This window comes from Oncorhynchus clarkii, chromosome 26, assembly GCF_045791955.1.
Source record: "Oncorhynchus clarkii lewisi isolate Uvic-CL-2024 chromosome 26, UVic_Ocla_1.0, whole genome shotgun sequence".
NCBI lineage: Eukaryota > Metazoa > Chordata > Actinopteri > Salmoniformes > Salmonidae > Oncorhynchus > Oncorhynchus clarkii.
The window spans coordinates 10,703,151-10,716,604 of record NC_092172.1 but is presented as its reverse complement, the minus strand read 5'-3'; the positions used below and the strand labels follow the sequence as shown (position 1 = coordinate 10,716,604).

The 13,454-nt window shown below is 39.7% G+C and overlaps 2 protein-coding genes across 4 annotated transcripts; one reads left to right on the top strand and one right to left on the bottom strand.

The window, feature by feature from the left end:
• Window positions 1–79: 79 nt before the first annotated feature.
• On the top strand, window positions 80–4,193 carry LOC139385053 (protein C19orf12 homolog). Of its 3 annotated transcripts, none has more exons than XM_071130093.1 (3): window positions 80–143; window positions 831–995; window positions 2,807–4,193. In XM_071130093.1, exons 2-3 carry the CDS (start codon window positions 836–838, stop codon window positions 3,070–3,072), a joined length of 426 nt encoding a protein of 141 aa, XP_070986194.1. In that variant the 5' UTR covers window positions 80–143; window positions 831–835; the 3' UTR covers window positions 3,073–4,193. The 3 variants fall into 3 exon arrangements, with proteins under 3 accessions (XP_070986194.1, XP_070986193.1, XP_070986195.1); XM_071130092.1 differs by having other exon boundaries at window positions 101–242; window positions 822–995; XM_071130094.1 differs by lacking the exon at window positions 80–143 and adding an exon at window positions 427–441 and having other exon boundaries at window positions 2,807–3,313.
• A 166-nt stretch (window positions 4,194–4,359) lies between these two features.
• On the bottom strand, window positions 4,360–6,781 carry LOC139385052 (pleckstrin homology domain-containing family F member 2-like). Its single transcript, XM_071130090.1, has one exon. It carries the CDS (start codon window positions 6,552–6,554, stop codon window positions 5,673–5,675), a length of 882 nt encoding a protein of 293 aa, XP_070986191.1. The 5' UTR covers window positions 6,555–6,781; the 3' UTR covers window positions 4,360–5,672.
• Window positions 6,782–13,454: the final 6,673 nt, after the last annotated feature.

The window sequence follows — 13,454 nt, the reverse complement described above, 5'->3', positions numbered from 1 at the left end:
TGCATATCTATACAACCGCGAATCGTTTTAACAGGATGTGGGCTTGTCCTAAACAAATGTCCCGTCATTCACCGCGGTCATAGTTTTTACCAACACTCATGATACACAAACATTAACACATCATCGAAGTGCGAGATCTGACGGTAGGGATTCGCCACCAATGTGTACTTTAGATAATTTTCATGTAGGCCAACGTCAGAGTACGTTCTGTGTGATGGGGACAACTATGTGGTTATGTAAAGGTGATTGCCACACTTTAAATGGAGAGAAAATGCTGATGGCCACATGATGACACACTAACACTATCTCCTATTTTTAGATGTCGTTTTACGCCATTTAAAAAGGCCTATATATCAGAAGGGATGTATAATTATTATTAGCTGCGGTCGTTATTATTGTGGTCATAACATAAATCCGAGGGAAGCATTTCGAATCTCTTGTGTGAGAAGTTTTTTACTAATGACAATGGTCTGCATTAAGTCATCAGTTATTTAACCAGTCTGTCTGCTAAATATGATAACTGAATTGATTACAATAATATAGTTTCCTGGTTTTGTCAACATTTGGAGTAAAAAAAGGCCTATAACATTATTTGAACAATCGTTTATTTAACTTTTGGTAGAGGCTACTCTCAGCAGTGTAATGCAGTTCATTACCAGAAGATGGCTTACTCCTAGTCTTCAGGATATCTGACAGAAGTCAAATCCTACATCTCTTCTAGTATTAAATTGGTAGTGGCTATTTGTACTTGCAATTTATACTAGAGATCCGTTGGGTTGGTTGCAAACTGATCTTCGGTGTGTCTCTTATCATCACACCAGGAAGAGCAGCTACCATGGCTCCACGTATGGATGATGTCATGCAACTATGCTGTGACCTGTCTGCAAATCAGCAGATAAAAGCAGCAGTGAAGAATTCTGGGAAAGGATCAGCAGTGGCAGGAGGGACTGCATTTTTAGGAGGTCTTCTAGGTGGTCCCCCAGGGATTGCTGTTGGTAAGGATCCTTTCAATTTAGTAAGCGAAATTATGATAATCTGCTTTTCCCTACTTCAACCACAAGGTGGAGCCATATCCTTTCTCAAACCTATTGTATTGATTGCAGCTATGAGATTTTCAGTGTATATGTGGTAGGCCTATAAAGTATGGCGTTAGGGTAGAATAATTCTCAGCCAATGTTGTCTTATGAGTGGGGAGGTCGATTTTGATAAATACAGGTGTTTATTTCTATTTGTATTTATTATGGATCCCCATTAGCTGCTGCTAAGGCATACATTTTATTATTCATTTTAAAAACATTACAATACATTCATAACAGACTTCACAACATATTAAGTGTTTGCTCTCGGGCCTCTACTCTACTACCACATATCTACAACACAAAATCCATGGGTACATCTGTATAGTGGGTATGTTATCCGTGTTTGTATGCATGTGTCTATGTTTGTTTTGCTTCACAGTCCCGCGGTTCCATAAAGTGTATTTCTATCTGTTTTTTTAATCTAACTTTACTGCTGGCATGAGTTACTTGATGTGGAATAGAGTTATTATCCTCAGTAATTTTCCATCCAAGTTGTCAGACCCCAGTGGCTTGTCATTGTTGATAGATGACAATCATTTATTCAACTCTTCCACACTCACTTTACGGAATTCAGAATTACAATGTTTGTTTTTCATAATTTGGTCAGATATACTTGGATGTGTAGTGTCAGTGTTTTTTGCTGGTATGTCATGCCTACATTTGCTAATATTGCCAATGAAAAAATGATTAAAGTAGATGGCAATATCAGTTGGTTTTGTGATGAATGAGCCATCTGATTCAATGAATGATGGAGCGGAGTTTGCCTTTTTGCCCAAAATTTCATTTAAGGTGCTCCAAAGCTTTTTAATATCATTCTTTGTCATTTATTTTTGTTTCATAGTGTAGTTTCGTCTTTGTTTTATTCAGTTTAGTGACCATCTCTCAATTTGCAGTACATTTGCCAATCGGTTATACAGCCAGACCTATTTGCCATCTCTTTTGCCTCTTCCCTCTCAACCATACAATTTTTCAATTCCTCATCAATCCACACTTATTAGTAACTAAGATAAGCAATTTCATAAATGTGTCAAGTGCAGCGTCTGGTTGCTCGTCATTACACACCGCGTACCAACAAATATTCTATACATCAAGAACATAGGAATCACTACAAAACTTATTGTATGACCTCTTATACACTATATTAGGCCCAGCATTTGGAACTTTGGTTTTCCTAGATATGGCTACTATATTATGATCACTACATCCAATGTATTTGGATACTGCTTTGAGGAACATTTCTGCAGCATTAGTAAAGAAATGATCAATACATGTTGATGATTTCATTCCTGTACTGTTTTTAACTCCCTGGTAGGTTGATTGATAACCTGAACCAGGTTGCAGGCACTGGTTACAGTTTTTGAGCTTTCTCTTGAGTGGGCAGCTTGATGAAAGCCAGTCAATATTTAAATCACCCAGAAAGTATACCTCTCTATTGATATCACATACAGTATCAAGCATTTCACACATGTTATCCAGATACTGACTGTTAGCACTTGGTGGTCTATAGCAGCTTCCCACCAGAATGGGCTTCAGGTGAAGCAGATGAACCTGTAGCCATATTACTTCAACAGCTTTACAGGAATGTGGTTCTGAATATAAACAGCCACACCTCCACGTTTGGCATTTCTGTCTTCTCTGTAGATCTTATAACCACAAGTGTTTTAAATCTGTGAGCTCTTCTCCCCTCTTGATCTTCTGACACAGATCTTGTTTGTGCTGCTCTTTAGGTGGTGCATTAGGTGGCCTGTTGGGATGGTGGATGACCAGTGGACAGTTCAGACCTCTCCCTCAGATCATCATGGAACTGCCTCCCCACCAGCAGCAGAGACTCTATGCTGATATCATGGCCGTTTTGGGCTCACTGGACTGGACAGACCTGGCCCAGCTGACCGCCCTGGTCGTGGGGAATGCTACTCTCCAGCAGCAGGTCACTGCTGCCCTACTCCGTTATATCACAAAGGAACTGAGAGCAGAGGTGAGATATGGGGACTGATCTACACAGACTGAATATCTGGAGGAACACCGTAGAACATTTGTACTCAGATTCAACTCAAGCTTATTCCTGGAGACTGAAAGAACCTTTTTATACTGTCGGTTAACTGAAAGAGGCCTTATGAGAGTTACACTGAGACTCATGTCAGACCTGTCATGTTACCTAATATCTGATCATGTCCATTTAATATCCTTTGATGAAGCGCTGAAATGACATTTACGCCACTTTTTTTAAACGTCATTTTCGTCATCCCCATCCCGACACCAGTGTCTGCATATGTGAAAACGGCACATTTCTACAAAACAAATATAAAGTTAAAAGTTCTACCCAATGACGCCATCAAAAGTAAAACATATTTAAAAACAGTGCTTTTCAGGCACTAGGAGATTCCCAGTGATGTGAGGAGCAAGAAAACACCCTCCCTCTGGCTAGAAACTTGTTGAAAACCACTGTTTTGAAAATCACTGTTTTGTTACTTTTAATGCTACCATGTGATGTTACAGAGGAGCATTTTTGTAATTTTTTTTTGCACCTTATCTTTTTAACCACAGATCATAGAAACTCGCTGTTTTCACATACTGTGTGTAGACACTGTTATGGTTTCGGAGATAATGAATATGAGGTGGAAGAGTGGCTGAATTGTACTTTAATGTACACGTTTGTTTTGTTTTAGTTGAGAAATTGTTATCTCTGAATGTCGCGGTATGATTGAAACGTATCTTATACGAACAGTCCAGCAATTAACCAGAAAGGTGTACTTTATTTATATTGTAGTGCATAATTGGTTGCTGAAATTTTGCGCTGAAATGTACACATTGAATATTGTTGGTCATTTATAATTGACATGATTTGCAACAAATGCAAGACAATGAAAAAAGGACCCTGATCACTCCTCTTGTAAGTGTGCCTGGGATCTCAAGTGATTCATGCAATGTGAATATTGTAAGAGATGAGTACTTCAGAAAAACCGGCCTTTATACTTCTGGCGCATAAAATGGTGATAAGTGCCACCTAGTCCTAGAATGAACTAATTGGGAAAATCTTGTAGTGCTCTTGTACTAAAGTGTTTGTATGAAAATCATGATACATGAAATAAAGGACAACGGGGACGTGTATGATCACCACAAGCTTTTAGTATGACATCATTGACAGTTTCGTGAGGGAAATTCAACCGCTTAACACATTCTTTGTAAGAGAAGGAAGACAATGCTACGCAATGTAATCACTCTTGGTCAGATGCGTGCATGTAACATAGAATGGTATCTCATCTGTCGCAATTTCGCAATATTTTTTTCTTCTGGGTTTCCGAGATTATACGCAATGTAATCTAGTTCCTCTTTGTCAATGTTTCAAATGTAGACTTTTGAATAATACTAGATTCTTATTAAGATATCAAAGCACTTTTTTAAGTATGTGCAAAGGTTGTTTGTTATGACACCACTGCGATTATTATTATTTTTCCCCCCACATTCGCTGTTCTAGACGTTTCCCTGTTCATTCTTTGCAAGCAAGCTTGGACCTGCCGGTTCTCATAACATCATATTAATCTCGAGGGGAAATTTCATTAGAAGTTATGTCATTCGTTTCTGAGAGATGCTTGTCAGTCTTGTACCTATGGCTTACTAAGAAACAGTGTCTTAGCAGCTTTTTTCCAAATTCAAATGGATTGAAGTCACAAGATATCATATTCCATCACCACTTTATTGGTAGTCTGGGGATGTGAGAGCAGTCTTTTATATCTTCATAGAAAAACCTTTTTTAGACAGTTCTTTTCAGAAACCAGAGAGCACGATTTAAACTGGTTTCTGGTTTGAAATGCCTATAAAATGTTAATGATTGACATGTTGCATTTGAATACGTTCTTTAAAAAAAGAAAAAAAAGTAATTGGCAGTTAGCCAGAGTATAGCCATTGACAACACTAGAGTTGGGAAAATGAAATGACGCAAGAACTTTCTCGAAAGGCTCATCTACTGCACCTGTTGCCTCAGGACTGGTTCATGTGTCTGCAGGAGGCTTGTAACACCTAAGCACGAAATTGTTTGATTACAGCTGTTTTGGGGGGTCAATAAGCAGTCTTACCAGGTGTTCAGGACAAGGATGACCAAAGGTTGCTATCAAAATATTTCATTTCAAGATAAATGGTTGATGTGAATGTGATATAAAGAGGTATAGTTATTGCTGCCATTTAGAGTTATAATTACAGGTACACTTAAAATAGGCACGTTGTCAATGTGCCTTTTTTTTAAAAACACGATAAGTATAGGACAAATATAAAAGTATTCAGTGCGAAATGTGTTTCATGTAAAATAAGATGCTCCGTGTGTGCATAATGGCCAGTCAACAATGAATACTACAGGTTAACCTTATATCAAAAGGATGACAAAAATAAGCCCCCCAAAACACTCAAAGGAATATTATATTATTAACAGGAAAAAATCTATGTAATGCATACATTATATGGGTAGGATTAGTGTTCATATTTGTGCAATATTTATGATTACATGTGATCATGTATCGTCTTGATTTGGCACTCTTCACCACGTACTCATTCAGTAAATACTTTTCAGGGTCCTCTCACATTGTCCAATTGTCAACCAAGTCAAGTCAAGTGACTTGACAATCCAGTGAGATTGAGACTTTGATGGTCCGGTTTTAAATAGTTAAATGGGGACCAAGAGTTGTGACACTCAACCCAATTACTTGGTGCGTGGTGTTCTACCCGCTCATTCGCCTCATCGTCGCTAGTCGCCTCGTACTCGGGCATGACCAGGTCAGATTCATCAGAGCAGTTCCTCCCATCACTGTCCCCTCGTAGATGCACCTCATCCTGAGTCAGCTCCCCATGGTCCTGGAGACTGAGGTGACACAGTCGACACACCCTCACGGGCTTAGTAGAGATGTGGCAGATCACGGCCCGGTTCTTGGAGCAGGCGTTGCAGACGACGAAGCCGCAGCGACGACAGTGGTGGCGACGTTTGTTGACTCTAAATGTTTTAGAGCAGCGCATGCAGATGGCGGACGCCCGGTCAGGGATCCAGGTGGTGGCGAAGGTGCACCCGGGCTGGCAGCCGGTATGCTGCAGCTGCTTACACCTGCAGTCCTCAATGTGCTCCATCCAGGCACGCTTCTCCTCAGCGGAGGCAGCTGCCACGTAGAAGGACTTCTGTGGTGTGCGGATCAGCCACTGGTTCTCCATGATGACCCCGTCCTCCAGGTCCTCTAGCTGGATATCCTCCAGGGAGATAACATGCTGGTTCTTGTGCCAGCGTCCATGAAGGATGATGCTACCGTACACCAAAATGTCATTAAACAAGAAAAATACTTTAGGCTGGGGGCGGCGTCGACACAGCTTCATCAGCCGCCCCTCGCCTATCAAGACCCGGTCAGGTCTGATCAGGGACATCCCAGAGGGGCCGAAGGAGTTCTCCACTGCCTGTATCCGCTCTCTGTTCTCTTGCGTGAAAGCCAGCTGGTCCACCATGATGAGCAAGATTACAACACTACAGGAAATTAACAAAACAAAAACAAAATCTATTTACAAATGAGACGAAATTGTAGGCCTACGTCACTAATGATCAAATAAATGGCTAGTGAAAAAGTTAATTTGTCCTTTTACTCTGTTTTGTGATTTCTATCTTGTTTACGCTGCAACAGTCTGTGTCTCGGTAGTACGTCGCTTAGTTCCCGTCTGACCACCATACAGTATGTTTTGTCAGTGTCAAATAGTCGTTTCTGTATTGAAGAGTGAGTTGCCACGAGAGGTCCCTTTTATATGTGCAAATCACATTTCCTGTTGAGCCGCATTGCATGGGGAGTTCCAAAACAACTTGATGGGGAAAGAGAGAGAGAGAAAGCAACTAGAAAGAGGGAAAACAGGCAATACCAGTTTCCCAAAGAGGATGGGATGTGACTCGGAGCGTAGAGATCCTATTAAATTACAGTGAACAACAGTATTGCTAATTCTATTAATACATCACAGAAATACATCACAGAAAAAAACTGTTGGACAGCATTAAAGCTAGCATCCTTATTTGAAACAATAACAAAGCTGTCATCTCGCCTGTGTTTTGGTAAAAAGCTGAGGGACGGGCCTTGGAGAAATGTAAACACTCTCAAATTCATAGACAGAGTTATGGATGCAAGGACTGACCATCCATGCTATCAAAATTATAGTTTTAACCATGTTTTGAGGCTACACAGTGTTTGTTTACATTTACATTGTTTACAAACATTGGAAAACAAAACAGTTGAACTAAGCTCATGTGGAATTTCTAAGTTATATTATTCAATAATCAATGGGTATGAGTGTACAAAACATTAACACCTGCTCTTTCCATTATATAGACTGACCGGGTGAATCCAGGTGAAAGCTATGATCCTTTATTGATCTCACTTGTTAAATCCACTTCAATCAGTGTTGATGTAGGGGAGGAGACAGATTAAAGAAAGGGTTTTAAGCCTTGAGACATGGATTGTGTATGTGTGCGATTCAAAGGGTGAATGGGAAAGTCAAAAGATTTAAGTACCTTTGAACGCTGCTGGGTTTTTCAGACTCAAAAGTTTTCCGTGTCTATCAAGAATGTTCCACCACCCAAAGGACATCCAGCCAACATTACACAACTGTGGGAACTATTGGAGTCAACATGGGCCAGCACCTTGTGGAACGCTTGACACCTTGTCGAGTCCATGCCCTGATGAATTGAGGCCGAGTATACAAAACATTAACACCATCCGAAATGGAGTTGCACCCCCTTTTAATGGACCATTTTTTTTATATAGATGGGAAACTAATGAGTGAAAAACCCAGCAGCATTGCAGTTCTTGACACACTTAAACCGGTGCACCTGGCACCTACTACCAGTGGTGTAAAAAGTACTCAATTGTCATACTTGAGTAAAAGTAAAGATAACTTAATAAAAAATTACTCAAGTAAAAGTGAGTCAAATTCTACTTGAGGAAAAGTCTAAAAGTATTTGTTTTTAAATATACTTATGTATCAAAAGTACAAGTATAAATCATTTTAAATTCCTTATATTAAACAAACCAGATGACAAAATTGTATTTACATTTTTATTGATGGATAGCCAGGAGCACACTAACACTCAGACATAATTTACAAACAAGCATTTGTGTATAATGAGTCTAACAGATCAGAAGCCGTAGGGATGACCAGTGATGTTTTCTAGATAAGTGTGTGAATTGGACCATTTTCCTGTCAAAATGTAACGAGCACTTTTGGGTGTCAGGGAAAATGTATGGAGTAAAAGTATATCATTTTCTTTAGAAATGTAGTGAAGTAAGAGTAAAAGTTGGTAAAAATATAAATAGTACAGTACAGATACCCCCCAAAAATATTTAAAGAGTACTTTAAAGTAGTTTTACTTAAATACTTTACACCACTGCCTACTACCATACCCCGTTCAAAGTATATCATTAATTTATAGGTCCAAACATTTATGTAGCAGGTTAGGATTCCAGCTTTAGGCAGAAATATTAATAACAATGTAACGATAGGAAATGAACCACATGGCTATAAATTAGAGGAATTTAATTGTGATGGTTAGTGATACTAGATAATGGTTGCAACTGAAAAACGAAAAAAAATATTTGCTATAATTGACGAAGCATTGAATGGAAAAACAGAAATCATAGTTGCTGGTATGTTGATCAGATTTTCGCTCCAGGGAAAACCACAAATATTAGAGAGTATCAGGTTTCGGGTAGTATGAGAAAGTATTCTCTTGATTGATCACTCTTATGGAATGTTGTTTAAACTAGGTTATACAATGGGTGGGTCTAATCCTGAATGCTGATTGATTAAAACCACATTCCAGCCGGTGCCTATTTCACCATTTACCACCGCTAAATCTATGCCTGTTTATTACTCTGTTCCATCTGACTGCACAATCCACTGTCTCGTCCGCCCAGCCAGTCAATTTATAAACTTGATCTCCACTCTAAAAAGCATCTAGACATTATCTCACATTTGTTTTAGAGTAACATTTAGTTGTTTTTTTTGTATAAACCTTGCTGTCTGTCTCTCCGACATTCGCAACATTGTTTCAATATTCAAATTCGATATCCTGCTGTCCCATAGTAAGGAACATGTCGGGAGCCGGGACGAGACAGACAGGCAGGCAGCGTTTCTCAGCCAGTCGAAATCATGAATCACCTGGCATCATTTTTATGGATATATACAAAACAATGTCAATTGAAAAATGGTCAAACGAAATGAAGTGCAGCAAGTTTGCAGTCTTTCCAGCTTCCGTTTGAAGTGATTGTGTTACTGTAGCTGTGTTGTTGGCTAGCTCCTCTGAACAACAGTATCCTGAGTACATTTTCTATGCCAGGTGAAATTGCGCCTCTGTAGCTCATTGTTATGGATGTATCCAAATAAATGACATTGTCAGCCAGTATGGCAATGGAACATTTATAACGAAGGACTGGGTCGCGTCCATAGATACAGAACAAAAAGACTGAACAACTGGGTCGCTTCTCTGGCAACCGAACCGATAGAACAAATGACCAGCCAGCTTGGGTAGCAACCCTAGATTTGTGTTGGGACTATTTATTGTGGAAGAAATAAATACTATTAATAAATTCATTAAAATAATGTTTTTAATGAAAATATGTAAATCATTATTTGAATATGTTGGTAACCTGTTGTATGAAGGTAATAAAGCCGTCAAAGCCGGTGTCTTTGGAGGATATGTTTGCAAGGCTTGCCTCATCTCCGGCATTACACTTAAATATTGGCCTACACGAAGACCAACTTCTGATGCGGAAGCAATAATGCCTGAAAAATGTAATGTCATCACAGTTTAAACAATCATAAGGGATTTCCTTCAGTAGGGGTGTCTTCTCAGGCCACATTATGATGGAACAAGCAGATTAAAAAAGCCAACGCACAAATTTGCCATTTATAACACTACCATCTCCATCTCACCATAAGAATGCGTAAACAATGTAATTGTGTGGTGTTAGCTCAAACATGATGTGTATCATTGAACTAGGTGCTAAGAGTTATTACAGCTGATAAGGTTGACTTTTTATCAGTAGAAAAAAACACTAGATGAATGTACAGTTTGTTTCAAGGAATACTATTACTGACCATTATACCATGACAAAGACGACAGATTTCCAACAAGCATTGCGCTTTAGAAGAATACAGATGTGGATTTTTTTAAATTGTGAAATCTAGTTACTGTGCACCCTGTGGTTTTTATGAGGGAAAACAATGTCGCAGTATGGGTATTTTTTAGCATAGAATGCCAAGTCACCAGGGCAGTACAAATCGACAGCACTTTTGCATGCAAGAAACATTGGACTTGAATATGAAATATACGGGGGTTTAATTATATGTATGCTTTTTGCAGCATCAAACATGGTCATAGACGTACATGTTGCATTGTATGGACTGATACACCAGCTCTTTTGACCAAGAACTTACACCTTGTGAAAAGAAAGAACAGAAAGCATATTGTGAAGAAGTGATGACGTTTAGTTTTTCACTTCCAGTCTGTCTCATACACACCCCCCCCCCCCCCCCCCCCCATTCAATGAAATCTCATGCATCCACACACTACGTAGAACAGGGATAGGCTTTTTAATGGGAAAATGTATAGGGAAATAAAATTTGACAATATTTTCCAAAACAGACAGCAAATGCTGTCTTTTAAATTGATTTTTTTTTTATCCAATCACTCAGTTTTCATTATTGTTATAGCATAAAAAGTTCTTATTCACAAAATCACTCATGGTTAATAAAATAAATGAATATGAGCTATCCAAACTCCAACAATAAAAGAGACCTACTTGTCAATGCAACCCAACTACCAATTGAACAATTCAGGCCAGCAATGTTACCAGTACCTATGTCACTTCAATTGACAAACCAACAATATACAACAGGTACCTCAGAAAATGTTGGCCAACTAGGAAATTCCCAAATGACTAGGAAATTAAGCATCTTCAGTTTCCACATAGTAGTATCATTATATTGTAACTCATTGTGTTACTTCAAACTATGTAATCAAGTAAATGTAACCTGTAATTTGACAAAAATGCAAGGAGATAGATATGTTTATTTATTGTACATACATCGAGGAAGCAAAAATGATTTAGTGCCACCTTGTGGATATAGGTAGTGTTGCTCAAAACTGAAAACCGATCATAATGTATTTACGATTATGTAAAATCATTGACCCATCAATGGATACGTTTACAAAAAAGGAGAATACCAACACAAATGCTCTCTAATCACAACTATGTTTTGATTGCTTTGAGTCTGTCAGGTCTCCTGTCTTTGCCACAGTACGAAATGCTATAGAACAGGTCTTGCATCCAAAATAGATGCTGAGGTTCCCGTATGACTTGAAAATAAGAATTGAAGATGGTGAGAGTCCTTATTATAGATCCTGACAGGAGCTGTTTACTTACTTTGAGTGTCTGAGCTCAGTCTTATTTCTCCACCTGCAGTTGCAGGTCAGGTCGTCACTCATCATTGTCATTTGCACAGGTGGTACTGTACTCCATCAACACCATCACAGGTCTATAATTCCTTTGAATTTAAAATCCTTTGCCGATTGTTCGCTTGAGCTGAGTTTAAACTTGCTGCCGTAGATATGGGAGACAAAGACATCAATCTTCACAGCAAACACGCTGTTTCGCTTGGTATGACTGCAGAAGAAGGAGAGATAAGGCAGTAAATTGAATGTCAGTTTGGCAGTTGAAAAACAGTTCAATAACAGCAGACTGAACAGGTACCTAAACAAAGTTACCGAAATGTGGTGTACAAACATTTCAGTTTGTCCTCCTTTGTGATGATTTTGAAGACATTTCATCTCCTGCACTAGGATTCCTGTGGTGCCTACATACAAGGGGCATTTTGACCTGGCCACTGTTTCACACACGCAAAAACATTAGTGATGATTACATCAACAGGATTATGTATATTGTGCCATAGATGTGCTAATTAAGGTCCTGAAGATTGGCATCGATTAGTGACATTAACAGCAAAAGTGTTTTGACCAAATAAACAAGCTCTCACCCACCAGGTACAACCCTAAATCCGTAAACATGGGCACCCTCATAGATATTATCCTGACCAACTTGCCATCCAAATACACCACTGCTGGTTTCAATCAGGATCTCAGCGATCACTGCCTCATTGCCTGCATCCGCTATGGGTCCGCGGTCAAACGACCACCCCTCATCACTGTCAAACGCTCCCTAAAACACTTCTGCGAGCAGGCCTTTCTAATCGACCTGTCCCGGTTATCCTGGAAGGATATTGACCTCATCCCGTCAGTCGAGGATGCCTGGTCGTTCCTTTAAAGTAATTTCTTCACCATCTTAAATAAGCACGCCCCTTTCAAAAAATGTAGAACTAAGAACAGATATAGCCCTTGGTTCACTCCAGACCTGACTGCCCTCGACCAGCACAAAAACATCCTGTGGCGGACTGCACTAGCCTCGAATAGTCCCCACGATATGCAACTTTTCAGGGAAGTCAGGAACCAATACACGCAGTCAGTCAGGAAAGCAAAGGCTAGCTTTATCAAACAGAAATTTGCGTCCTGTAGCTCTAACTCCAAAATGTTTTGGGACACTCTAAAGTCCATGGAGAATAAGAGCACCTCCTCCCAGCTGCCAACTGCACTGAGGCTAGGTAACACTGTCACCACCGATAATCGAGAATTTCAATAAGCATTTTTCTACGGCTGACCATGCTTTTGTTAGTGTTCAAATACTGGAGAGTTGAGACCAAATCACGGACGCTGAACAGAGTGGATTTCAGTTGTAACAAAAGACAGTTTTAATGAGTCAGAGATATCTTGTCCCGCAGTTTTACGTGCACGGACCTAGTTCACATAACTCGTCAAGGAGCCAGGTGAAAAAGAGGCCTATACAATGGTTACATACATTTTTATACATAGAATAAAGTAGGTGGAGTCTTGTCGTTTCGGTCTTCTTGACTGGTCGGAGGGTTGGAGGCGGGCCTTGCTCTAGCCAGAGCGGGCCCCATTGGTGCACAGCAAAAGTTCTTTGCTCTTGGGACCGGCCAGTTAGAGGGAGATGAGATGTGTGTTTATATAAGGAAGAGGGGGTCAGTCTTATGGCTGGGTGTATGTGTTCTTACGACGGAATGTCTTTGTTTATATGAGCTATGTGTATGAATATTTATATAACAAATCCCCCTCTTCACGTCTATTAGACGTGAAAACTATAGCAGAAAGGTGGCGGTTGCAATCGTGGGTATACATAAGGTGGTGCTCCTAACCTTGTCTGGTTTGCATGGTGGGTCTGTAGGTGTAGTGCTACGTTTGGGACGGGAGTGATTGGAGGGAGTGATATCAGGAAAGGAGTTAGGGACATGTGT